Source organism: Anas acuta, chromosome 1 (genome assembly GCF_963932015.1).
Source record: "Anas acuta chromosome 1, bAnaAcu1.1, whole genome shotgun sequence".
NCBI classification, from domain to species: Eukaryota; Metazoa; Chordata; class Aves; order Anseriformes; family Anatidae; genus Anas; species Anas acuta.
This window is the reverse complement of record NC_088979.1, coordinates 139,490,564-139,518,059: the sequence shown is the minus strand read 5'-3', so window position 1 is coordinate 139,518,059 and position 27,496 is coordinate 139,490,564. Positions and strand designations below refer to the sequence as shown.

The window sequence follows — 27,496 nt, the reverse complement described above, 5'->3', positions numbered from 1 at the left end:
TTCAAGAAAAACAGTAAAAAGCAATAGCTATCAGCTAGAAGGAGCTTGGCCAATTACTATTTTCTACTCATCTGCTTATTTATTTATTTACTTATATTTCTTTTCATGTGAAAATTCTGAATTAAAACAGATTAAATACACTGGACTGCTTACTGACTGGTCAATGTCAAATCTATCGTGGATGAAGTATAACTGCAAAGTATTACAGACTTCACATATTGAGAGAATTACTTGCTTTTCCCTGGGACATTTCCAGCAAGCGCTTTTATCTAAATATAATATATGTTGGAGGCAAATTTGACATTGTTTCAGTAGCTGAAGGTTTTTACCCTTCATGTTAGCAGCCCTGCATGCAATTTATGCTGAGGTACTCACAGGCGATTTACCAGAGTTATTTGGATGTGGTTGGAGAATCTGCTTGCATTTCATATTATGAAACAGATCATCAGCTTTCAGCCATGAGGAAAAAAAGAAATAGGCGCGTGCATGAGTCATTCTGCCTTTGTGCAGAACCATGTAGTGATATTATAGACTGGCTCAAAGCTACAAGGCTCAGGTTTTAGTGACTGAATCTGAATCCAAAGCAGCACTCTTATCACAAACAGAAGGCTGCAAGAAATGAGACAGGGCATTGAAAATTCTGGGCTGCTACTGAACCGGAATGCACATTTTTGTCAGAACCCAGTAGTCTGTGAAGCCAGGATCTGTGCTAAAGGCTTCAATGCCATCTTCAGCAATGAAATAAGTTCCCTGGCTACTTTTGTCATGAATTACTTGGTAAAAACCAAGTATTTTTCTCATCAATATGGAGTCATTTTCACTGGTTGTTTTTGGTTACATATCACTTTTTATGCATTTTTCTTCCATGGGGGTTGCTTTCTAGTTATTTTTTTTAAGAATCAGACTGTTAAAGGGAGCAGTGCACCTACTCTTTCCTTACCCGTGAGCAAAACTAAGTGTCAAATACATCAAGATGAGAGAAACTGTAAAGAAGAGTATATGGAAATTGGACCTTTCAGAAGACCATTTCTTTCCCATATTTAGCTCTTTTTTCAGGCAAACAAAGTAACAATCTCACAGTCAGCTCCCTAACCAACATAAATGATCTGAAGATTTTGCACAGATTAAGAAAAATTGTATTTGTTGAAGTATACATTATTCTGTGTTCTAGGTATTTTAGATCAGGGTTTAAAGTAAGAGAAGGGAGGCTTCTAAAGGTATGATAGGAAATTAAGGATGCCAGATTCAGCAGAAAGAACATCCTTCTCATTACCTACAGAACAGGTGGTTACCCAGCATAAAATAGTAATAATAATGATAATCCTTTGGAGCTATGAAAAATAAGAAAGGATGATAGAACACCATAGTATGAAAATGATGTAAATGAGAAGGGACTACACTGAAAGGTGTGCCAATCTGCTTTTCACAAAGAACCGTGTGGCTATGTTCTCTGGATAATTTGCCAAGTCAGTAGTACTGGCTGTGTAGTTCTGGAGAATGTGTGGGTGAAAAGAGTAAAATTATTTGTGAGACAGAGATGAATTGTGAACTGAATGAGAAGTCACATACTTTCTGTAAATGGAAGACAGTCCAGTCCAGCAGGAGCCACAGTATCATCTAGTCTGATTTTCCATACGTAACAGAAAATGGAAATTTACCAAGCTGTGTCTGTAATGAGCCCAAGAATTGGTATTTTACTGTAGTATAATGTCCAAAAAGGCATTCATTTTAAGATGGATATTCCACCATTTCTTGTATATTTAATCAACTTCACTGTTAAAAACATATGCTTAATTTCCAGTTTTAATTTGTCTGGGTTTAATTTCCAGCCATTGCTTAATTTTATTCATTTGTCTCTTCTACATTCAATGTGAAAAAATTGTGCATGTCAAATCGAGAAATATGTGAAAAATATGGGTGTTAATAACAGCGTTCATGCACAGCATTGGACTGAGAACTGTGGTGGCATGTCTGCATGTCTCCATCATAATCCCCTGTTTTCACTCACTACATCTTTTTGAAACATGAGCATTTTGGACTGAAATTCTGCTTGTTCCATCATAAAAATGAATCTTCTTGAGCAGGTCTGAGCAGAATACTGGCAGCTGTCCTTGAATTATGGAGGAATGATTAGAAGAAATAGTTTTCTCCACAGTTCTGCCCCCCCCTCCTTCTCCCCATGCACCACATTTTTAGATGCGACTTGAATGAAATACAGCTGACATTTGACATGCAAAGCTTGACAGAGATGTAATGCTCTGAAAGCATATGCATTTGTTGTATTTTGGAGGTGAAGATTGATCACTTGTTTATTTTCACATTTTGAAGTGTGCCTATCGTAACACAAATTAAGTGAACAATAAAAAAAATAAAAACATGCAATCATGAATAAAACTTGACCAAATATTGATTGTGACTCAACGAGCACTCTCCAGTGGGTTTTATAATGGAGCCCATCCTTTCCCTCTCACCCCACCCATCCTTTTAGGAATAGAATGAGTAAACATATAGGGTTTCTAAGAGTGCAGAAGGCAAACAAATGCAGCTTGTATAGACTGTGTCTGGCAGTGAAATTTGTCATCAAGGACATTTTACTGATGTACTCCCTCTGCCATCAATTAGGAGATATACAAGTATAAAGATGTCATTTCAGCTTCTGTGGTGTTAGGTAATGAAGGGTGAAGCTCTCAGAAATAGGTCAGTTTGGGCTGGACAACAGAGAAAATTTATCTGTAGTGGAACCCATATCTGTACATATCTGAACCCATATCTGTATCTGTACAGTGGAACCCATAAAGGCTTCCAAGTAACAAAGGTATGTAGGAAAGAGCTTGTTGAATAGGTACAGTTGCCTCTAACTAAGGGATGTGTTGGCAGCCGGTTCTGTGAATGCAAGGTGTTTTTTGCACAAGGGAGAGAGAGGACAGTAGTTTGAGATCCAACTTAAATTATTTTTTATTATTATTTTTTTCACATCATTATGAAAAATGAAAAAGATTCATCAGATTTAGCTTATGACTAATTGAGGGCAGGGTAGTGTTACAATGCCTTAAGTTTTTCTTCTGTCAGTAAACACATTGCTTAGAACGGGGACCAGATCTTTCCCTATCTTTATAAAATGCCTACTATAGCAAGCTTTTGGGCTCGATCAGGAAATTTCAATGCTGTCATAATTCAGACAATAACAATAATGTAGTACTACTGGCAAGAAATTCTAAAACCAACGTGCTTCAGATAATGTTTGAGCTGAACTGTGGTTTCAAGTGGAAACCAGATGAATATGGATTGTATAAAATGGTTTAAGCCCCATAATCATCCCAGCTATTACCAAGTTTCTCACTAGGTTATATCTTTATCTAAATTCAGTGCTTGACGTAAAATTCAGAGTGTCCGAATCTCTCTGAGCAACATCTGAGGCAGATGGCCTCATTGCATACTCTTCTAATCCAGTAAAATTACTTGCTGCTGTAGGCTGTAGGGTCCCCACATTCAGTTTGAGGGTAATGTTTTGGACTTACTGAAATACTCAGAACATTTGCTGTTGACTTCAACATGTTTGCAATTTTCTTGCCCCCTCAACAGGGCAAAATGTCTGTAGTTATCCTTACCTAACATGGTGGGAAATGTTGCACATAGATGTGTTGCTCAGTCTCCTGCACCTGAGTTGTGCTGCATGTGAAGTACAATAGACTTGGCACTACTGCTTTACCAGACTGGCTTATCAATAATGCCTGCAGGTTACACTGCCTCTTCTCATGTCAGAAGCATAGAGGGGTAACAGAAGATGCAGCTATTTTTTCTTTTCCATTTAATTGTCATTTAAAGCAATTTATCTTTGGTAACAAGGTGTAGTCATCTTCATCTGAATATTTAATAAGAGGTGTCATATATCAGAAGGCTCTTTCAGCCTCTTTGGGATCATACTGTGCTCTCATTGCCTGGGATAGCTGGAACAGCTCACCGTAGAGAGAAGCTTGCCTGCAAAGGCTTTGAACAGTTATGCAGAAGGTGAAAAATGGAAGCAAGGTTAGTTTAATTTAGTTGTGGGGTGTGCATGCATGCTGGGCAGCAAGGCTGTTCTTCAAAGGTGGAGGAGAAGCACCGCAAGCCAGCATGGATTTCCATTTGTCTGATGTATAGCGCTGAAGTGTCATTTTTGTAGTTTCTTGTTTATTCTTACTCTAAAGAATGCCAAAAGATGTAGACAGGTGGAAGAACTCCCATATTGATTTTGCATGTGATGTGAATTTAGTGAGAGCAATAACAGTTAGGAGAGGGAGCCTCAGTCTTATTTTGATCTAGAATGTATAGTGGAGGGTACATGAATTTGCATGCCTACCTGTGTCTCGTTTTACTTTCTGTGTGAAATTAGCTTGACACCCTAAGCTGCAGAGGAGGAGAATGCTGCTTAGATAATTAAGGAAAAGAGAGTGATGTGCCAGCTGAGTTAGGATGAATGACCTGAGAACATCATCAGAAGAGTGTGTTATCATGAGCAGAAATGGCAGTTGTCTAACTTGCACCATCTTTCCTGTGACTGACTTTCTCATGCAAAGTCTGTGGCAGTTAAGGTGACTATGCTGAATCTCTTCAGAAATGCTCATGTTACCAGTTTGCTCACAGCATGCTCAGTAGCCTGTTAATTAACATACCAACCTCAGCCTGCACTTTCAGCTTCTTTTACTGTCAGTCTGTGGTGGCTCCTCAGGTCCACTCTAGCAAAGCTTGCATTTCTGAGGCAAGCAAAACAGCCCAGAGATGTAGTGTGGGAAGTGGTTTTGACATAATTTTAGAGAAAGTATGATACAGATCTATAAAACCTTGCTACTAGTTGTTGATATCACTGTTTCCAGGTTATTGAAGATGCTTCATGCATTGATGCTGGTGAACAGAATTGACTGCTTAAGGTCATCCTCATGGGTGGAGTTTATATCTGGCATACTTGCTTGCTGTAGGGAAATACTGTGATATGCCATGAGGCAGCATATGTACTTAAAAGGATATTCAGAGGGATTGCCAGCTTTCTTAACAGATGATCTATGTGATGTGTCCAAAGACAGGAAATACATATCTGCTTTCATTTGACTTATTTAATGGGTACCATTTGGTGGGAGTTTTTTGCTTAGAGTGTCTTTTCTTTCCTTTTTTAGTTTTCTGAGGAACTGGTGGTTTCAAAAAGGCATTTTAAAGAGGCCTTTAAAAGCGGTTGTTCTCCTTGCTGTCTAGGAGGGTTCTGTGTGGGAGCAGAGAGTAGGATAAACTACTTCGTCCTGTTGTGGTCTTACTGCAAAGACAGTGCCTGAGCTATACACACTGGGAATTGATTCAGCTATGGCCATTATCCAGCTGCCACAAGCTAGGAGCAAAGGTCCTATGCCCTTATATTTGCAGTTCAGAGCTAAAAAGATGATAGGCTTCTTGTAGCCAGAACGTGTTGCTAACGAATGGTCCTTCTGTGGTCACTTTGCCAATGCAGCTTTATTCCAGAATCTCTTTCCTCTGAAAATTAAAGACCTCATTGGTTTATTATTATATTGTATGTGCTTTCTGTTCTAGACCTTAATGAAATGTTGACCCCCCCTTTAAATTGCTTACAAATGACAGAAAGCATTTTTCCTTGCCTTCCCAGCTTCGTCTCTTAATTCTTCTCCTCCCTTTCTTCCCATTCCCACTACTGTGATCCTTCATCGGCATGCTGCTCATGGTTTTCACCTTCTTTAAGAGGAGCTCTTTTGTACAGAGAAGTTACAAGCTTTTGAAGTGCAGCATCAAAATAAAAAATGAAATCCTCCAGTGTGCTAAGGCCAAGAAAAATTGCACAGAATGAAGATGCTGTTCAAGGGGCAAGTGGCTTGGTCATGCTGAGGTTTTAACTTTCATTTTTAATGTTTAAAGCAAAAATAGATTAATTGAATCTCTGCTGAATTTATACTTCTCTCAGCAAAGGAAAAGTGGTACCAGCACAAGGCAATTGGAAAGGCTTGGACCTAAAGAGTCTGAATCATGACTAAATCAAATGTTTTCATTTACTTTTAATATTAAAGTATTCTTTGAATCACAAGCTTTAGCTGTGCTTGTTTTGACTCTGTGCAGAGCTATTTTTTTCTGTATGTGCATTGCTATACAGCTAGCTTAAATGGATGACTACAAAAGAAAGGGCAATTTTTTAACCATCACTTATCTCAGACCACTGCTGGCAGCAAAGTGAATGAATGCCCTGATAGGGTTTGGCACTTTAGCTTCCTATTTCTCTTTCCTTATACAAAGAGATAACAGGAATGCAGGCCTTTTGCTTTATCTCACGCAGTAATAATGCACCTCAGCAAAGATTTGAATGGGCTGCAGGATTATTAGGATTGTAATGTCTTGCTTTCTTTTTCAAGTAGGATGAAACTAATTGTAATCATCTGTTGGGTTAGATGAACACAATGGGTTCTCAGCTGTAGGCTTTCATCACAGCAGAGATCTTGTATGATTTGGCCTGGCAGGGCTCTGGGATCACAAAAGTTTTGTAGGTGTCAGATGTTTGGCACTCAGAACCAAGCACTGAGAGCCGTCGTCATACTTGCGTTTCCCCACTTTCCAGTCTTTCGGATCTAGAGTGCTGTCAACATTTAAAGTGAGCTATATTAAGAGGGGGCTAATGAAAAGCTGCTTAGCTAAGTCCAATTTCAGTTATGTGGGCTTGAGCAATAGTCTGGTCAAGCGTTGTTTTGTGCATTCTGGCAGGATCCTAATGCAGTCCAGCAGGATGTCTGCTTAGCTACTGAGCTGGGGTTTTATGGTCTTGTTTTTTTCTAGGAGCAAACGGACAGTGTGGTGTGGCTGCTACCTTCACTACTACCATTTTGTCATTTTCATTTTTAGAAAAGAAAACAGGACCAAATTTTGAAATGATGCATCTCAACTTGACAGCCTATTTTCTAAACACTGCATGGAGCAGCCACTGCGGTCCTGCTTACTGTGCTGTGGTCAGCTGCTTTTTCTCATTTTCAGTTATACTGTCCTCCATGCGACAGCCTCTTCATTTCTCTCTTCTTAATGCTTTGTGGCAGGCTGTCCTACCAGAGAAATGATGATGATGATGAAGAAGCTGCCAGAGAACGTCGCCGACGGGCTCGACAGGAGAGGCTGCGGCAAAAGGAAGAAGGAGATCTGTCAGGGGATGTAACAGAGAAATCAGAAGTTAATGCTCAGAACAGGTAAATGTTTGATGTTTACTGATGAGTCAGCTGTACTTTTTGTTTGGAGGAGGGACGTATTTTGAAAGGGTCAGCCATGCTACTTCAATTTTAAGCACCAGGTTTGGCCATCTTTGCTTTGAGAAGGACCTAATGCTGTGAGGAGTGCCACTGGCTGTGTCAACACAGTGGGGTGGGAGCATCACTGAGGCTAGGTTTGAGGCCATACTCATCACCCATTCCCAGAGTGTCTTCAGGCTGTCTATGGGGTAACACAGTCGCAGCTTAGTGACGGAAACCCCTCCAGTGCATCCTGCTGCCCCACAGACCTCCTCATAGTACTTCTTTTGTCTTAACACTAGATGAACAGACAAGAAAGTGTATGGTCCTGCTTATAGGGGCCATGCTCTCACTGGCAAAAAGGCATATGGTAGACACCTAGGCCTTAAGCTGTGACAGAAATATGCCTGTGAGATTCTGTGTGTAAGCACTAAACACCAACCCTCATCTGGCACTGCAGCTGTAAACAACAGAAAAGCTGTGAGGCATCACTTCTCACAAGCTGAGAGGGCAGTGCTGGTCTTCCACTCTGTCCATTTTCATGTATTCACGTCTATTTTTACATATTCACATATTCATATTTAATGTTTTCAAATATTCCATTTTCTGTTCAGTTTCACATAATCACAAATGATATATCCAGATTTCCAGTAGCCATCATGCAGTTGACAGAAGAGACCAGAAATATAATTTGTGATAGCAAACTAACAGATGCTGAGCTCAAGTAGCATTCTATTAAATACAAGGAAAAATGATATAGATAAGTAAATGGCAACATTTCTGATTGCAGGTTAAATATCTTTCTAGTATAAAGCAAACAAACAAGCAAAAATACAGTGAGAAAGAGAGAGCAAAATTGCATGTAGTAAAATTAAGCATCTGAATTTTAGAGGAGTCAAAAAACCTCCAGAGGCTGAGAGTGAGATCCAGTTCTGATACCTATAGGTGTTGAACAGCATGTCTTAAATTAGGAGCTATGCTCACTCAATTTTCTATCAGATTCATGTCTCTGTGTAGGCAATCACAACCATGCTGCACCCTAAATTGCCAGGTTATCCCCTTATGGACTGTGTTTGGGGATTTTGTTGCCAAACAGGGGTAGCCACCTTCTTGTTGCTAGAGAAGGTCACTGAAGTCAGAAGGTATCACTTACTTGTGTAGCATCTTAAAAATTTGTCTCTGGGCATAAGACAAGGAATTCTCAAGTATGCCCTCAGCCAAGCTGAAGAGGGCCTTAAAACTAGCTGAGGTCTTTCAAGTATTCTGCTGCAAGGTGCAGAGTGGGAGGATGATTTTTCAGAGCTGTTTGTATTTCTGCTGTTCCAAGCATCATGGCCCGGTCTAGTGCTTACTGAGGTCAGTAAAACTCCTGGGGACTTCAGCGGCTGTTGGAGCTCGCCTGGAAGGGAACCTTTCCAGGCTCTGACATTGTGAAACACCACATTCCTATACATGTAGAAATGCCAAAATTAATCCCTGGAACCATTTGGCTAAATTTTGAATTATGAAACCTGTTGTGTTTTCAAACCATGGAATGATGTTACAGCAAGCTTTTTTATTTTTATTTATTTATTTATTTTTAAGAAACAGCTAAGCATACATTGTTAGAAAGCTTTTTTAATGAGAAGTTGTCACTTTTATGTAGTGTGGCAGAAGATGAAACCAAACGTGCAACCACAAGGGGAGCAGATGACGAAGCTGCATTGTTGGAGAGACTGGCAAGACGCGAGGAGAGACGCCAAAAACGTCTACAGGAAGCCCTGGAACGTCAAAAGGAATTTGACCCAACGATCACAGATGGGAGCTTGTCAGTGCCCAGCAGGAGAGAAGTAAACAATGTGGAAGAAAATGAGACCACAGGGAAAGAGGAAAAGGCTGAAACGCGCCGAGGACGCTATGAGACTGAGGAAACAGAAACGGTTACCAAGTCATACCAAAGGAACAACTGGAGGCAAGATGGGGAAGAAGATGAAAAAAAAGAAGAAAAAGACAAGGAGGAGGCACAGGAGGACAAACCAAAGGAGGTACCCATAGAGGAAAATCAGGTAGATGTGGCAAAATCCACAGATAAAGAAGAGGTAGTAGAAACAAAAACTCTAGCTGTAAATGCAGAGGAACACAAAGCAGAAAATGATATGAATGCTGTGCAGGAAGGGGAGCAGAGTACAACGGATGCTGTAGATAAAGAGAAGGAAAAGGCTGAGGAAGAAAGGGAGAAACTCGAGGCAGAAGAAAGGGAGAGGTTAAAAGCAGAAGAAGAAAAGAAGGCAGCTGAAGAAAAGCAGAAAGCAGAGGAGGGAAAAGAGAGCAGCTGAGGAAAGAGAGAGGGCTAAGGCAGAAGAGGAAAGGAAAGCGGCTGAGGAAAGAGAAAGGGCTAAGGCAGAAGAGGAGAGGAAAGCAGCTGAGGAAAGGGAAGAGGGCTAAAGCAGAAGAGGATGAGAAAAGCAGCTGAGGAAAGAGAAAGGGCTTAAGGCAGAAGAGGAGAGGAAAGCAGCTGAGGAAAGGGAGAGGGCTAAGGCAGAAGAGGAGAGGAAAGCAGCTGAGGAAAGGGAAGAGGGCTAAGGCAGAAAGAGGAAAAGAGGGCAGCTGAAGAAAAGGCTAAGCTAGAAGCAGAAAAATTAAAGGAAAAGCAAAAGATGGAAGAAAAGAAAATAGAAGATAAGCAGGTAAAAGAGAAGAAAGTACAAGAGGAAAAACCTCAAGCAGCTTTCCTAAAAAAACAGGTACAGTAAACATTTTGCACCAAAATAAGACACCTGTTGTTTGTGAGAAATGTAATGCAAGAACAAAAAGATTGAATTGGAATTTCCTCACAGATCTGTTTCTGCATTTAAACAACTAATACCCATGCTGTCTGTTTTTTAAACTAAAATTCCTTGTTTCTGCTTATCAATAATGAAGTGGCATGACATGCCCGTCCTCACTCCATTGTTCAGAGCACACCTTGCATGTTCAGAGTTCTGCATTTTTATTTTTTTTTGCTGCCTTTTTTTCTCAACTGCTGTAAGCTGGCCTGCTGCAGTAACACATGAAATTGAGGCAAACACAAGTTGACACAAAATATTATGAGCACCTGGTAAACTGTGTGAGGAACCACGTGTGTTAAATGCAATCACAATAAGGGGTTCTGTGCTGGGACATGTGAGCATGATGCTGCACAAGGGAGAAAGCCCAGATGGGGGAATGGAAGGATTTGGAGAGGGTAGAGGGAGCACAGCTGCACTTGGAGATGTGGGCACAGCAACATATGAAAGACATGGCTGCACACAGGTTTGGTACGTGAACACGGTGTGGAGAAACAAAACTGCAAACAGATGCTCATAGAATGGTGTTTTCATATCTTACTTACAAAAAATATTAAAAACCTACAAACAAAGGAGGAAGACAAAGAGGCTAAAGTGGAAGCTAAAAAGGAAAAGTTACCAGAGAAGCTTCAACCTGCCTTCAAAAAAGATCAGGTAACTTATAAACCACTGATTTAGATGTTGTAGGGAAACTTAAGAAAATAAATAAGGAACCTATAACTGAAAGTTGTTTGTTCAACAAAGTACTTAAACGTGCCTTACTTCAAGAACATGGGTAATCCTGCTGAAATAAATAGGGATGAAGCTACTTATGGTGCTTAACATTAAGTATATGCTTAAGTGTTTTGTTCTTTAGGCCTTACAACCAAGACCTGTTTGTCTTAGAACAAATACTCAGTAAACTCAGGTCAGGCAATAATACAAGGATGGTTTGCACCTTAGGGATGAATTTTTCAACTAATCATCCTTCCCTGGTTTCCTCCCACTTTACTGTGAACTTTTCCCCTATGACTGAGACCTGCTCTTACCATAACAATAACAATAATCTAGGCCCTTTGGCCACCTGAATGTCTTAACTAATGATTTTCCCCCAAACTGCAATGTCCCGTGATATAAACTGTGCATACCCAAGATTCTTCTTTTGTTTTTAAAGAGAAATTCTACAAAATTTACTGCATTGCATTTCCACTGTAAACACAGGAGCTGGTGCCATGGTGTTTTACTGTATGGTAAGTAAATAAGATTTGGGAACCATTTACTCTTCAGGTTACAGCTGGCAAACAGGGAGCCAAGTTCCATTTTATGCAGCACCTGAGCTTTTGGGTCAATGTAGCAGGTATCAAAATGGCCCCTGATCCTGGCCAGACCTTGGGACTAGTCATCTTCTTGCAGGTTTGCACCCGTTTAGGTTCAGCCAGCTCCACGTGGCTTAAAGCGAGCCACAGCACAGAGAATTAGTAACAGGCAGCTTGTTGCCAGTGCAGCTGCCTTGAAGTGTTGAGGGCTACAGAGAGTCTGGTCCAGTGTCCTTAGTTGTAGGAAGGCAGCTTGATTAATTCAGAACATGGCTGCAGAAGCTTAGCTTACCCTCAGAGAGAGGTGAGGGCAAATCATGTAACAAGGTTTTCTGTCCAGTTACCTGAGTTGACTGCGCATATTTTTAGTAAGGTACAGGAAAAAGCAAATAAAGTGTGTGAAGATGGTTAAAAGATTGGTTTCAAAATGAACAGGGAGAGAGACTGGCAATACTAAAATAACTTAGTCTAGAAAGGGAAAGAGTTAAATGAAGCCTAGGAGATACGTCAAAATAATGCTTTAAAAAAATGAAATAGTCACTGTACCTGATTACCCTGATTGTGAAACCAGAGGAAGGAACTGTGCAGAAAATAAGGGATGGATTATATTAAAAGCTGTTCATATGATGGAAATCAGCTTGTAATATTCACTGTTGCACACAATCATTGAATATTCCAAGTAAATGTAAAAAGTGGGGCTGTAAATGTTTGACCGCAAATATTGATTTGGGGTGTGAGGAGTACTTGAGACACAGTCATCCTGCTTATGTTTGTGTGGAGCTTGATCAGCACTCCGTGGTGTTTCCGTCATCCTTTTCAGCCATGCCTACAAGGCTGGATTCTTCCAGGAAATTTTTGAAAGTAACTTGTGATATTAGTACCTTTTGGATGATCAAGGTGAGACAGTTTGAGAGAGTACCACTTTTGGTGCAATGCTGAATATGCATCCACTGAAAGGTTAAACTTTTACACGTGTATCAAGCTGAACATTCAATATGTTCTGCTCAGGTTTGAAAACCTCGGTTGTTGCTTCTTGGCTCTTGAATTAAAAATGACAGTCTCAGACTCCAAACAAAGTCAAGGTCAGGCTCGTATCTCCACTTCTTCCCCCCGTGCAAGAATGTATAAATTCAGTGAGGCTATTTTAGACATGTATATGGAGTTGAGAGGATAGCATTATCCTCTTAGTATTGTGAACAAGATGCTGAAGGAATACTTAACCAGATTTGCTTCCGCAATTGTGCAACACAAGTACATATCCTTTCTTAATGTGACCAAAAAAGCTGGTCCTCAAAGCTCAGGTTTTGATCAAATTAGCAAACAAAATCTGTCTCCTTCTCTGAACTGCCCCACAATTTTGGGTTCTCAAAACTGGCCTGGAAAGTTCATAAGAACAAGCTTTCTCATGATGTGAGACTTCTGGTATTTCCTGCTTCCAGTTTGGCTAGACGTACCGCAATGGTTGCTTTTCTCATGGTATTTGGGTATAGTCGTTGGCTCTAAATGGATGCCCTAGACCCAGATGCCCACAGCTTTTAAGTCACCAAGAAACTGAGCCCAAGCAAGGAATAAAATTTGCCAAATGGCCCCAACCTCAGTAACTGATTCAGTGTTTTCTGAGAGTGTTCAAGTCCTAGATTTAGAAAACTTGACTCTCATATATAAATATATAAGCCTAACAGGAAAGAAGTAGCATGGAGAAAGATTGAAGTATAAATAAATTATGTTGAAATTAGCTAAACGTGCTTTTGGCCAGGTTCTGTTTTTACTTGAGGGTCAAGATTTGAGAGACAGTGCAAACTGTGTTCAGTTCATGTAATGCCACCCATCCACTCCATCTGTAATCAGAGTAGTCCTTTTCACTAAATTCAGTGGGAGCTGAACTCATCTGTAATTCAGGGAAGCACTGATACAAGAGAAAATAATTTTCCTGTTGCCTTCCTCTGGAATGGGACATAATGGATTCCATTTCTTTGCTAATCAGTCACAGTTTTGGCATTAAAATTAGTAGGAAAAGTATTGGACATGAAAGCTGTGAAATGTTTGTGTTATATCTTGTTTTATTATCTTTTTGAATAAAGAAGCCAAGCTGCAGTAATGGTTTTCTCAAATGCACACATATTACCATAAATCCTACTGCCTTCTGAAATGATGTTTCTTAACCTATTAATTTTTAAACTATATTGTTTTAATATTAGTTTTCTCAGCAATTTCAATTAAGATGTAAGAGATATGACCTTCCCCAGTGGACTTCAATACATCAGGCAGCTGGAAGATTGGCTTTTTAATGAGACTTAGAAAGGTCTTGATGAAAATCTCAGCAAAGGAAATCCTATGCTCTCAAAATCCCAACACAGACATCCTGGCATTTGAAATCTTAACAACAATCAACATCGTGGGTCTCCATATCACCCTGTCTGGGACTGAAGGTTTAAGAGATTGCCAACAGACAGCAGAGATTTATTTATTTATTTATTTTTATTTATTTTTTTTATTTTTTACCATGTCACTGGCTAGAATCTTGCCCAGATTTGGGAGCGCCCAAAAGATATTACTGTCCAGCGGCATTCATTAGACTCAATGAATAGCACTGGTTGTCTCAGCACAGCTCCTAGAAAACAGAAAGACATTCCATGAGGCAACTAGCAATAATGGCCTTATTTGCTAGCAGTCACGGCATCACAGCCAAAGAATGCACGGCCATGGAAACTGAACTCCCCTCTTGTCATCAGGGCAGGGCTGCCAGGACGTAGCTAGATCTCGTTGGCAGGAGCACGTGGGGAATGTCTGCACTGCTGCTGCCTGCTCTTGGGATAGAGCAAGCGTCTCTGTGCCTTGTGTCCAGCATCACTCCCTGGTGTCAAACTTGCTTGAGTAGTATGACCACCCAGCACTGACTTGTGGTGTGTGCCACCTCCGCATTGCCTGCTGTTGGCTTTTATCTCTAGGTGCAGTTTGGAACTCAAAAGCTGCTCAAAGCTGCTGTGTTGCAGATAGGACTGTTATGGTTATGGGAATTATTTTATTTTATTTAAGATATTTAAGATAGCAAATGGGATGGTGACAAGCTTTCAAGTAACAGAAGATTATTATTATGATTTTCTTGCTTGCCCACTTCATGCAATATGGTACAGCTGGGAAAAAAAAAAAAAAAAAAGATTTTGGGGATTTTTGTTTTCCTCTGCTTCTGTTGAAAGTTTATTTAGGCTGCTAGTCCAATTCATTTTCTTAGTGGGAATAATTCTGCCTGAGGACAAAGTACTTAAATCAGTCCATATCAGCATCCAGCCATGACTCAGCATGCTAGGATCAGTCTGTCTCTGGTATTGATAAAATACTTCAAGCCCACAACTACAGAGGGATACTGGAGAGTGAAATCCATGCTCTAAATATACTTGATTTCTCGTTAAAAAATATATGGCAAATCTTTGTAAGGATGGGGGGAATTTTTGCCTTAGTGTTTCCAGAGAAAACCTGTGCTTCTTCATAGGATTAGATATTCACTGATAGTGTCTGATAACTAGCTATCAATAACTAGTCCCTGGTAGGACTATGCTTTTTGTCAGAGTAACTTTTACTCTTCTAAAAGATTGCTTTGTATGTTTGTCATTATAGTTGTGGTATTAAAGTATCCACCTGCTGTGACACTGGAAATGCTAGGTCTGTTCTGGTAGCACACCCTTGCTGTGCTGCAGAATGATCTGCATATATCCAAATAGCATGAACTTACCTTATCCAGCAAAGTTGGCAATTGGTGAAGGTTACAAACTATTCTGTTGCTTCAATGCTCTAAACCTTGTACCAAGAACATAACAACAGTCCTAGTCCCAGAGGGTTTGCAGCTCAGGTTCGTCATAGGCTGCAGTGGAAGGGGGGAGGATTGGGATGCCTGAGGAAGGTGCAATTGTAGAAAGAAGTGATGTGGTAGCAAAGTCCCACAGATGCAACAAACTTTCACAGAAGACTGATGATTTTAGATGTTTTCATCTTGAATTCAGGTCAGGCAGGCAGGGTGATGGATGATCACATTTTTGAGCTTTGCAGACTACTTCTTCCGTAAAGCACATATGCATTGTGAAGACAGTTACTTAGTTAATCTCTAAGATTAGTAAATCACTTGGTTAATACCAAGAAATTTGTATTCCTTGACTGTTATTTATAATGACTCACTGTGACTTCTCTCCCTCCCCCCCCCTATGATTTACGGTATCTCCTGAGCAGGTAAAAGATGACAAGGATAAAGAAAAAGCACCCAAGGAGGAAATGAAAAGTGTCTGGGATCGTAAAAAGGGAGTTCCTGAACAAAAAGCACAGAATGGAGAACGTGAACTCACTTCCCCCAAACTTAAATCTACTGAGAATGCTTTTGGGTAAGTTCCAAGTGAGCATGGGGCTTGTTTATGCTAGAACAAAGCAGGGGGCCTTCTCAGGGGTCTCTCTTTAATGGCCTTGTGGCAGCTGTGGAGAAGACTTACACTGGCATCATGAGTGGAAGCTCTGGTGTTCACTGGGTGGTTAGGTTTGAATTAAGGTTGTTGGCCTGTTTTCTAATGGACTGCCATCCCTTTGTTACAGTGACAAAACAAGGTACAGAAAGCAGATATAAACAGTACCTTGCACCCTCAGTAGAGATGAGCAGCTATTTTTCTCTGCTGGAATTTTCCTTCCTTGAGGGACTTTCGATTAGAATTTCATTCTAATATCTGCACAGAGTCCAGTAATGACCAGATTTTTCCAGATTTTGTAGTGTCTAATATTTTTAATCAGATCTCAACCTTAAATAACTCATTTTCCAATTATACCTCTGCTTTTAATCAGACTGCATATCAGTACGAAGCACAATTCAATTGGTAACTCTTGATAGAACTTCTCTCTTGATTTCAAGGCAAACCTTCAAATTAGTGGCTTATCTACAAAAGTGAGTTTTCAGTTAGATGAAAACCTCTCCTAGCCTATATATATATATATATATATATATACACACATATACTTGTCTTTTTAAAAGTTGCATTGTTATATATATATTTTTTTTTCTTTTGAAAGAAACACTGGCCTTGTGGCTGTATTGGGAAATTCAGTGAAGGTAACAAATTGCTAAGGAAGTTTATTAAAAAGGGATTCTGCCTGCTAAAAGGAAGGGAATAAATGAAACAGAGCACAAATTCTTCCTTCTAGCAGAGGAACATGAGTTGGTTAGAAAACTTTTTTTTTTCCTTCTGCACTTCTCTTTCTCTTTTACATTGGCACAGGCAAAGAAAAGGTTAAAATCTCCAGGCATGCTTAGAAATCCATGTAGGTCAGATGGGTTTTGCTGTTATATCTCAGCATTCCCCTTGTGATTCTTCCGGGAAAACCAAACTTTCTCAAAATAAAATGCAGTTCATAAGGCCCTGGAGACACCCTGACCTAAGGCCAAAAGACAGAGGGAGTCAGGCAGCATGGAGATGGGATAGCAGGAAATGGGCCTTGCTTAGAACTGTCCTGCATCATGACTTGGGTCATATCATCAATAACATGAGAACGGTTTTCTAAAAATATTTTTGTTGTGTTTTCATTTGGTTCACTTCCTGTGGGAGACAGGACTTAGTGGCAACATGTAGATCTGTATTTCCACTCATTTTTTCTTCTCCTGTTTTTTTTTCCACTCTTTCCAAAATGTGTGAAGAAGTGTGTCTAACCTAAGGCTTTCTTTGGAACTGTCTTCTTGTTTTTACATGAACACATCAGATACTCATTAGGAAGCATGTAACTTGGCTAACTCTCAATGGTGAGGATTGAGAATAAAATAGGGTAGTGAAGGCTAAAGAAAAATCTTATCTGCGTCTCGTTTGTCCATGTCAGCCAGAAAATTACTGAAAAAAAAATACATATATTTTACAGTTTCTCTTTCCCATCTCCCCTCCCACCTACCTTTCTCCCCATTTTCATGCAGGACTGGAAAAGTCCTAAATATGAAGTAACACGTTCTTCACATTGTTCTGACATTTTTGGCTCCCACAAACCACTACTTCCCTTTTCCTCCTTGTCTGAAAGCTGGCAACCAATTTCATTTCTTAGCACCAAAGAGGTACTTATGAAACTATTCCTCCACCCAGCATCTCAATGCTAATTTCTCAATCTTGACAATAGGGAATGGAGATTCCCAGAATCTGTTGAAAACAGAGGATTTGGGGAGCTGGAGGAAAATACAGAGAATTACTGCCAGCTTATTGTTTCCTATTTCAGATTATGCGGAGCCAGTAGGGGAAGTCCTGTGTGCTGCATGAGAATAAAATGAGCTAGAAACTTAAATGATCTTCACTGTAAGAAGGACAAAACAGTCACCTGAGGTCTCCAAAGAAAAAAAATAAAATTAAGACTAGATTCTACTTTTGGCTTTTATGAGTTGAAGGTTGAGAGTACTTGTTGATTTCTTTGAGGCCATCTGCACTGAAGTCAGTAAGGACTAACCTTTCTCATATACTGATATAAAACAGAGCAGTTATTTATTAAGAGAATCGGAGTAACTGGTATGTTCTTAGCTCTCTTAATTTTGAGTGCTGAGCATTTGCCCTTGCCAGTGATATCATTATACCTATCAAAGGTGACCTCTTTCACTATTTTGTAGATCTGGCTGGGCTGACAACACTGAGTTTAGAGGGCAAGAGCAATAAATAAATAAACAAATAAATAAATAATTAATTAATGAGTTTCCTGGGATGTTTGTTACAGAGGTTGCAAGCCTACAATGAAGCAGGAAAGCCTTAGAAAAAATGGATTTATTGTGGGCTGCACAGGATAAATGAATTGGATCTTTAGAAATACTTGGTGCCCTATGGGGTTCATGGGTTGTTCTGGATTCTTGTGACCTCTGTGAACTAAATCAGAGGTATTTCAGGGTGAACACCCAAAAGTTTACCTCAAACCTCAAGTTTTGATCCTTGCTTTGTTTTTGAATAGTCTAAGTGAAATTTCAAATAAAGCTTCCAATGTTTTCTCACAATGTTTTAGTTATTTGTATATATGTTTTATATTAAAAAAGCACAAGGGTTCCTCTCTTTAAATAGGTGTCACTATCTGATGCAAGCCCCTATCAGTGACCCCTCACAACAACATGACTCTTATGGTGGAAGGTAACCTTCTGGTTCTACTTTCCTGGGTTAAGTAATTGCACTGCAAAAACACATTCAGGAATAGGACCTAGAGGAAAAAAAAAAAAAAAAAAAAGGATTGTGGTCAGGTGATGTTAGGGAAATATGTGCTATGTACCTAAAACTCTAGATTAGAAAATCAAGTATGAAAGTGTCTTAGGGATACATAAATTCACAGATATCTGGGAGCTTTTTTTGTTTTTGTGTGTTTTTTTTTTTTTTTTGTTGTTTTTTGTTTTTTCATTACTTTTTGATGTTATATATAGAAAAGACTTCCTAAAACCAAATAAACACATTGCAAAATAAATGTCAGGTCTTACTACTTTGGTGTTGAACTTTCACAGATGAATTCCAACAGGTGAGATTCACATCCCAGGGTCAGTTTGGTTATGCTGGCATTGTTTTTTTATAATACAATTCAAAAACCATGCACTCTACCCTGCTGCAGCTGAGTTTCATCCCAGTCAGTAAGACCATGTGGGGGCAGGGTAAGCTGTGTTAGCAGATCCTACTGCAATATTGAAACTACAGATAATTCAGCTCTGATTCGATAACCTGTTCTAGATGGTTAACCCTATGTAGATGAAGGATCCGTCTGAATGAAGAGTACATTTACAGGACTGGGTGTTATTCACCAGACTGCAAATTTATATCATATTTGTTATTCATGTTGTCATCTCTAATCTCATCATCGCTAACAGTTATTATTTTTGTTGGAACACTTGATTTATACTGTCTCATGACATTAAATTCTGCAACACTCTGGCTCAATTAATGAAGTCATTAATATCCAGCTTTTCTAAATGTCAACAGAACAGAGCAGAAAGTTCTTTAAAAAATCAGTAAGTACATTCCTTTTCTGTCCCTTGTCAATAGCACACTGATACCTCTGTGTTACCTATCTCCTTGTCAGCGGTAATACTAAACATGCTCAGGGAGCAGACATTTGACTAAACACTGTTGTGGTAATTGTTTAACTAGGTGATACTATCTGACTCTGTTGAAAGTATGCACTTTGCCTATACAAATAGTTTTTTTTTTTTTTTCCTTGTATTCTTTCTGTCTGTCTCTTGTATTAGAGCTGACTGGAAAACTTCTGTTTTTCTTCTGTGGAAGGGGTCATCATTAATAAATTATTGCCAGTTCCGTAATTAAAGTCATACCTTCCCTGGAAACTTTCAGCAAAAGATGAACCTTTATATTCGTACAAGCTTGCTGAGTCCAAGTGATAGGTGCTTTAGATTAGGTAGGGACCTAACAGTTTTTAAAACTGTTGAAACTGTAGGAATCTCACCACTCTTGTTTCCTTCTGTGTTCCTCAAGTGAAGTAACTGGTTCTGTTCCCAAAGATACTTGTCCTTTTCTAAAGGGATTATATAAAATATTTGCCTTAGAAAGCAAAGGGTTATGCATATTTTATAACACAGAATATAGGAGAGTATCTTTGCTCTTTTTTTTTAATTTTATTATTATTATTTTTTTATATGTAAATTTGTCTCACTTAAAACCAGCAGAAAGGAATTAGTTATGGTTTTCCATTGCTTTGTTTTCTGCATAAAGTACAGTATACTTTTTGGAAGTGCTTCTTCTGTACAAAAACTGCAAGGCAGAGATGTGAAACTTCAGTGGTTTACTGTATACCATGGAGATACTGATAAGATATGTCTTGCTAAAGTTACATGAGATGTTAAATATTTCAAGCTCATTAGCTGAGTTGTGATAAAACTGGAGGTGGCCTGCATTCTCAGCTACAGTGGTACAGTCCCTGCTTTACAAGTACATGAGACTGCTTCCTCTCTGGCAGCAGATAGGAGAGGTGTTCCTCCAAGTATCCCAGCCTACTTAGCTCCCAACAAAAATGCTTTGTGTTCAGTGTAGTTTACAAGGAGCAAAAGATCTTGAGAGGCAGTATCCTCATATTGCTGGTGAATGTGGGGCAGGAGGATGGCTCTGGCTAGGAAGGGAAAACCTGTGGTGCATTAACTTGCCTTTCATTTCTTTCCCAGCCGCTCCAACTTGAAGGGAACTGCGAATGCTGAGGAAGCAAAGGCAGGGTCCCAGGTAGAGGCTGGAAAGCAGGAGGCAGCTGTGGAGCTGGACGAACTGAAGAAAAGGCGGGAGGAGCGCCGGAAAATGCTGGAGGAAGAGGAGCAGAAGAAGAAGCAGGAAGAAATTGAGAGAAAGGCCAGAGAGGAGGTAAGTGTAAAGTAAGACATATTGATCTCCGGTTTTAATCCCTTATTGTTACTACTTTGCTTAAATCAGCCATGGATTAGATGGTAACTCTTTACAGCAGTGTCCGTACAGGCACCTTTTGGCAAAGAGGTCATTGGGGCTGGATGAGAATGTGTTTGTATTTAACAAAAGGGCAGAAGGAGGCCATAGGAGACTTGCACATAGGTGACGATGGAGTGTACAACAAGGAAGGCAACACTAAACCCAAACCTGCAGCCTAAAGTGGGCTTCTCTTTCTTGGATGTGATATTGTTGGAGTACTGTGTGGGAATTTGCTGCCATGACTTTGCTTCAGGTTGTACATTTGCTTCAGGTGTCCCTGTCTGGGAGCTCTATTTGTATCGTGTGCTCTTCTGGTCATGTGTCAGGACATGGTCTGTTGCAGTTATTTCAGATATGGTACCAACATTAAAATTGCCCCATTTACCCTTCAGATTTAACTGCAAGTATGCCATGTTTGATATCAAACATGACCACGTCACAGAGGTATTCTTGTGAGAACCTGAGGTAAAACATGCAGGGCACCAAGAAAAACTGCAGTTCTTGTCTCTGTCTGAGAAAAGACAAAGCTGTAGTAACGTCTTCACGAGCCAGGATGTCATCTACAGCAGTTGTAACTTTCTTATCTTGGGTATGCGAGATTCTGGAGGCAGCGTTATAGCCACAGACTTCTTAGTTTATTTGCAGTCCTTTTGATGTGGCACAACTTGAATTACAAAGTGCATGGCAAAAATTTGTCTCCTGTAGATGAGCTGGAATGCTGATGTTATATATAGTTATGATGGGCAAGATCTCATTAGGAAGATATTCTTGTCTATTTAAATATCAAGTACCCAAGTACATCTGTTCGCTTATGCTTCCTCTGCCAAGGGACTCTATAAATAGATTTTCAAATCTCTGGTGCATCATTTAGGAATCTTACATGTTTGGAAAACAAATGGTGGAAGAATAATAATAGCATTAGCAGATGAATGCCAATTGCTTTAATATGGTATGCTCTTTATAGTACAATTCAATAGATGCTGAGATTGCCCAGTGACTTGCTGTATAACAGACCTTGCTAACCAGCACACACAGTGGTTGTACTTGGAGGGCTTCTGGTTTGACTTGTAGCTTATGAAGTAAAAACTCAAGTTATGTCTCTGGAGGGAAAATTATAAGCACTTCCTCTTCACTTTTGGGGCATCTGTTGAATTTTCCATGTGAAGTATTAACCTTGGCACATGTGTCAGAGCAGATGGAGAGAAGTACAATACAAAGGTGACACATGAGGGTACAGAGAAACTGAATCTGGGAAACCAAATGAGACTATGGGAGTTTATGTTTCTTGCATCTGTTTAGACAAACTGGAATCTGTGCAATCTGTTTGATTGACTGGTTCTCTTGTAAACCTGTTTGCATCAATACTCAGAGCACATCTATGTGTTCTTCCAAAATGTTTTTAAATGTGTGTACAACTACAAAAAATGATATTAGGCTTCTGAAATCCAGTTCATAATGAAACAGCATTTTTATAAATGAGCTTTATTCTCTCTTTAAGCAACACTACATGACAATAAGGCTGGTGACTTCCCTGTGAGGAGAGACTAAAGTAACGGAATAGCTGTCTTCCTCACTTATTTAATAATACGATGAATTGACATCAGAATGTCTTTCTGATATAAGCTTTCATACAAGTCCCTGAACTAGCATAATTCCCTGGCTAGCATAAATACCTGTTCTTAGAAAGTGTGCTAAATTTTTGCAGGACTACAAAGCCCTGTAATGGTGATGTAGTTTCTGAAAGAAGAAATAACCTTTATTATTTGTTTAGGAGGAAAAGAGGAGGATGAAGGAAGAAATTGAAAGGAGAAGGGCTGAAGCTGCTGAGAAACGTCAAAAGATGCCAGAAGATGGTGTATCTGAAGAAAAGAAACCATTTAAATGCTTCAGTCCTAAAGGTTCATCTCTCAAGGTAACCTCCCCACTAACTTCTATATAGTACAGAAAAAGTAATAGGAGCTGCAGTTCAAACCAATTGCTAAACACTGAAGCATTGCATAAATACTTGATATCAGACCTGGGCCAATGTTCTGAAATAGGCCTTTGCCTAAAACCTTCAGCTGAAAGACTTCATTCATTCGGATGACTCAACATTAGAGACCCTTTTTAAAATAGTCTATCATGGCAGTTACCTGTTGTTGGTCAAGAATGTCCAAAAAGATTCTTTACCTTCAAGAGGAAGGATACTTAGAGTTGCATTACTGTGCTGATTTTCAATGTTAATTTATTATAGGACTGCTTTGTGAACTGGAGCAGAAAAGATCACACATAGAACATTCTCTTCTTTCACAATGCCACTGTCTTCTTCCACAATTACTTTCTTCCTTGCCAAATTACTTTATCTTTAAGCATATTCAACCTAATCATCATTAATTGAAATTGTCCCATATGGTAGTTCTAGCTTATGTCTAAACCCTCCAAAACAACATCTAGAAACACTGGGATGGATTTTATTTTCTTACTTGATATTAAAAACATCAACAACAACAAAACACCTTCTCTTGCTGCAGGAATTTCTAACTGGTCTTCTGAGGCCTATATTATTTTGGATGTCAGATAAATCAATTAATGACCTTTCGGCATGGAAAAGAAATCTTGGCCTCTCTGAAATTATTAGGAATTCTGTTTTGATATTTAGTCTAGTCACTTCCTCAACTCAAGCTAAAACTACAGATCTGTTAATCATATTCACCCATCTTTTCCTTTTTTCCTTGTGAGGCATTAGTCAGGTAAGAATCCAAAAAATACCACTTAGTGGGCACTAGAAAGAAAAAGAACCAGTCAGGACATTGTCAGGTAGGAGTTTATGTTGGGTCATGAAGGGTATCTCCATGGGATTAAGAAGTGTGTGTCATGGGTGACAAGCTGCATTTGGACAGAATGACATTTCTGCTCATACAGATTGCTCTTTGAGCTTCAACCCTATACTGCTCTGGGTCCTGTTCCAGGTAATACAGTGGCCAAATGCTTTTGGCTAGACTTGGGTTTGACTCCTCAGGCACATCTGAACATGAAATTCGAGGACAGAATACATACAGCTGTAAACAAAGATTGCCAAGTTGCTTCCCAACTCCCACCTGTTAGATAAACCTGGTCTTGCTATTTTGGTTGCTAAACATTATGTCAAGAATGGATAGTGTAATTGTACAGCTTCTTCCTAGTCCTCCTGAGAGGGCTTCTTTTTCTTCCTTCTGTCTGTTGAGATGCCTTTTATGACATACACTTGGAGCTGTAGTTCACAGATGACTCATAAGAAAGGAAATTATACTTGAGCATGCATAATAGCAAGATATAGATCATAATTTTGGGGAGAGCGGGACAAAACAGTGGATTTGGCAGGAGGTTAATAGGTTTCAGAGAGCTTTTGGGCTGATGCTACTAAGTGTATTTTTAGAGGAAAGCTGGAATTTTCCAAATGTTGTTAAGCATTTGAGGTCCGATTTTTTATGATGATAATTGCTGCTGGTTTTATGACTTGTTAAGTAGAAGTTTTTTTTTGTTACAAAAACTAATCTATGCAACTCTGTACATATTTTTTCCCTTTTCTCTCAGTCTCTCTCTCTGAGAAATTGGTGGTACTGTAGATATTTCGGTCTGGTGTCTGTGGGCAGCTAGAGCATACATATAATGCTGTCAAAACTTCATGCCCTAAAAAGTTTCTTGGCCTTCTGTGGTCAGTAGCTGAGAAGGCAATAATCTAGTTTTAAAAACCTGATGCCAACTTTGAGCATTTAGAAGACGGTATCTATTGTTACCTTTTGTTTGGACAGAATTCTCATGTTGGCCTAGCCTGTTTGGTATACATTTCTCTCATTAGGCTATCATACAGTGACCAAGTTATCTTTTGACTGGTAAAGCATCTGGCACATATTTTCTTCCTTGATGAATGTATTATCTAGTTAGATATGTCATGAATCGTGTGAGAAATATAAATACTCCATTGTCAGTGGAGAGTTGGAACTGATGATGAAAAAAGGAGGTTCAGTATTAAAAGACCATACGATGCATGTGCACATTGTCTTCTCCTAAATCAGTCTGGCAAAGCATGCTCTCCCATCCCATTCTACCTCTTGCTCTCCCTAGTTTAGTTTGCACAAATGGTACTACAATGAAAGAATGAGATTTTCTGCCCAGTCTTTATTGGTTTTGCCTTTTAGACAGTTTCATTACTCATGTTTTATTTGGGAAGGAGTGATCATTACATCTTGAGCAACTGCTCCTAAATTTAATCAGGAGTAAACAGGGTATTTTGGTACTGATTCTCCTCTGTTGGTGGGGGTGAGCTCCCCCACTACAGAAATGCAAAAGCAGTTAGGTACTGAAGGGAGGAAGCAACAACAGGTGGCCAGGGGCAGGTTATCTCCTGCTTTTGCTGCAGACATCTCCAGGGAAACATGGGCTGATGTGGCAACCAGCACTCCCCACAAGGTGATGCTGACAGCTAAGACTGAAGCAGGACTTTTCAGGGCTTGAGATTTTTATTTTTACTTTTTCCTTGAAGACCTATCTTTTCCTATCTCAGTATTGCTTAATACTGGAGAACTGGAGCACTGACTGGAAAGAATTAGACTACATGCAATCAGTGCTTTCTAGGAGATGAGCTGCTCTTGTGGCAGATGGAAAACAAAGGAGTAAGGACAGGATTGTTAATGCTTGTTTTTCCCCCTTTTTGCTGCTGTAGCAGCACCCTAGTCTGCCAGGTAAACTGGCATAAAATGGCCTGCTCTGCACAGATGCTGCTGACAACAGGAAAAAGCCTAACTGTGCTTACTTAATGAAGCAAAAGAGCATGGGAGGCTCAGGAGAAGCCACTTTACTCCCAGGGGCTACCACTCAGAACGGATTTTCACCAGGTTCTTCCACCTGTCAGGCATGAGTTGAAATTATAATAAAGGGATTTCTGTCTTCATACATATTTCCTCTTCCCTGTCTCCCTTGGCCTCATTTTTCTGAAAATAATTTTCACTACGTCAGTTTAAGGCACTTTTTGTTGTTAATATCTAATACACAATTTAAAATTCCTAAGAATCATTTAAAAACTATGCATGAAACAAATGTTACTGGAAATATTTAGATGGTGCTTGTTTTCCAAGTCATTGACTTTAACTGTGTATTAACTCATTCCTTTCATTCAGTTTCTGTTCTTGGAGGATGTACAGATGGAAGGAAGTGCATTTATGGCTCCTACACTTTAACTGGATTTTTAATAAGCAACCATTTTTTTTTGCACAATCAGCAAACCAAACATGTCTATATAACATTGCATATGGATAAATGCATATATATATATATATATACACACACATATTTTTGTGTAGCATCTTGCTTATTTTATTCCTCGTGTGCTATCCCTATCGAGCAAGGCTGTGATTAGCTGTGAAACTCTGCTTGCTTTTTATTTGTGTCCAGTGGTGGCTACTGCCATGAATCAGGCAGAGTACCTCTCAGCAGTATGTGCAACAGAGACCCTGGTGCATGTTGCTGCCCTGAAGGGATGCAGTTAAAAGGCTGTGTGTTCTTGTTGAGCTGATGCAGAGTTACCAGCTTTAATCCTGTAGGCAGGAGCTAGCTCTCTGAGGCAGGAGGAGGAGGGTTTCATTTCATCTAATGTTACCAGCAGAAGGACAGGTGTAACTGTCCTTCTCAGGATTTTGTTGTGCAGTGTAACTTCTTCAGTAGCTGAGAGAGTGAGGAGAGAGCGAGTCAGCCGTGATGGACAAGCAAGCCCACACTCCCTAGAGTGAGGTGAGCTCCTCTGTCTCTCCACTGACTGTGGAGGGAATTAAAATGAGCAGTTTGGACTAAATGCTTAACTTACAAGCAACTGAGGTTAGGTGGGAGAGGTAAAGCCTGGAATCCTATATTTTTTTCTCTCTGGTCATAGTTTCATTAGCCACTGGCAGGTTGACTCGATGGGGTACATGTGTGTTTTATGTCAGAGGCTTTGGAAAGTATGCCATGCTGACAAAATATAATCCCAAACTATTTTACAAGATTCTGTTAAAGAGAATATAGCAAAATAAGTTCTTTTTATTTCTTGATTTCTAGTTGAGGAAATAACCTTGTTTTTTTCTGATAACCACCTTGCTTTATCTGTTTGTCTTACAGATCTATTTTGTAATATTGTTTACTGTATGTGCCAAACATTTTAAACTATTTGCATGGACTTTGTGTGGAGTGCAGTGGATAAATAAATAAATTTTAATTTAAATGTTGCTGTGCAGTTTAAATGTATTTGACCTATATGTTGAATACATTTGTGTGTACAGGTGTGTTTGCTCTAAGTGTATGCAATGTGTTCTGTTTGCTGCATGCACAGTTTTGAGGCAGATGCTCTATAAAACAAATCCTTATATGTGTGGAAAATGTGTTATCCATCCCCCTGAGGCACGTGCTTCCTTGGGAAGAAGACCATGTTCAGCTCTGAGGGCTGCTTCCTAATTGCTCTCCTGTTTAACTTACTTTCTGGTTTGTTTCCCCACCCTCCTATTCTGAACAATCCCCAGCTTATTCCTAACACCACAGCAATTGCTCAGAGCATTGCTGTTTCCAGAGGGTAAGGAATAACTCTGCATCCTTTCACTTCAGCCCCAAGAACTCATATCCCCTTTTTCCCTGGCCTGTCCCCCAGTGCCTATGCCAGCTGTTTTTTTGCGCTGTATAGAAATGCCTTTCCTTTCTGAATATAGGAAGGCTATGGAGTCTAGTGGTTAGCTTCTTTTAAACAGCTTTTAAGATGTGTCCCTTTT

General features: G+C 39.6%; 1 protein-coding gene across 1 annotated transcript in view; it reads left to right on the top strand.

Moving 5' to 3' along the window:
* The window catches only part of LOC137844078 (caldesmon-like), a 190,756-nt gene that overhangs the window by 152,650 nt on the left and 10,610 nt on the right, over positions 1 to 27,496 (top strand). The window contains 8 exon segments of the mRNA XM_068660045.1: positions 7,056 to 7,202; positions 8,887 to 9,538; positions 9,540 to 9,800; positions 9,803 to 9,964; positions 10,619 to 10,699; positions 15,562 to 15,710; positions 20,477 to 20,666; positions 22,519 to 22,659. Of these exon segments, the coding sequence (XP_068516146.1) occupies positions 7,056 to 7,202; positions 8,887 to 9,538; positions 9,540 to 9,800; positions 9,803 to 9,964; positions 10,619 to 10,699; positions 15,562 to 15,710; positions 20,477 to 20,666; positions 22,519 to 22,659 (1,783 nt within the window).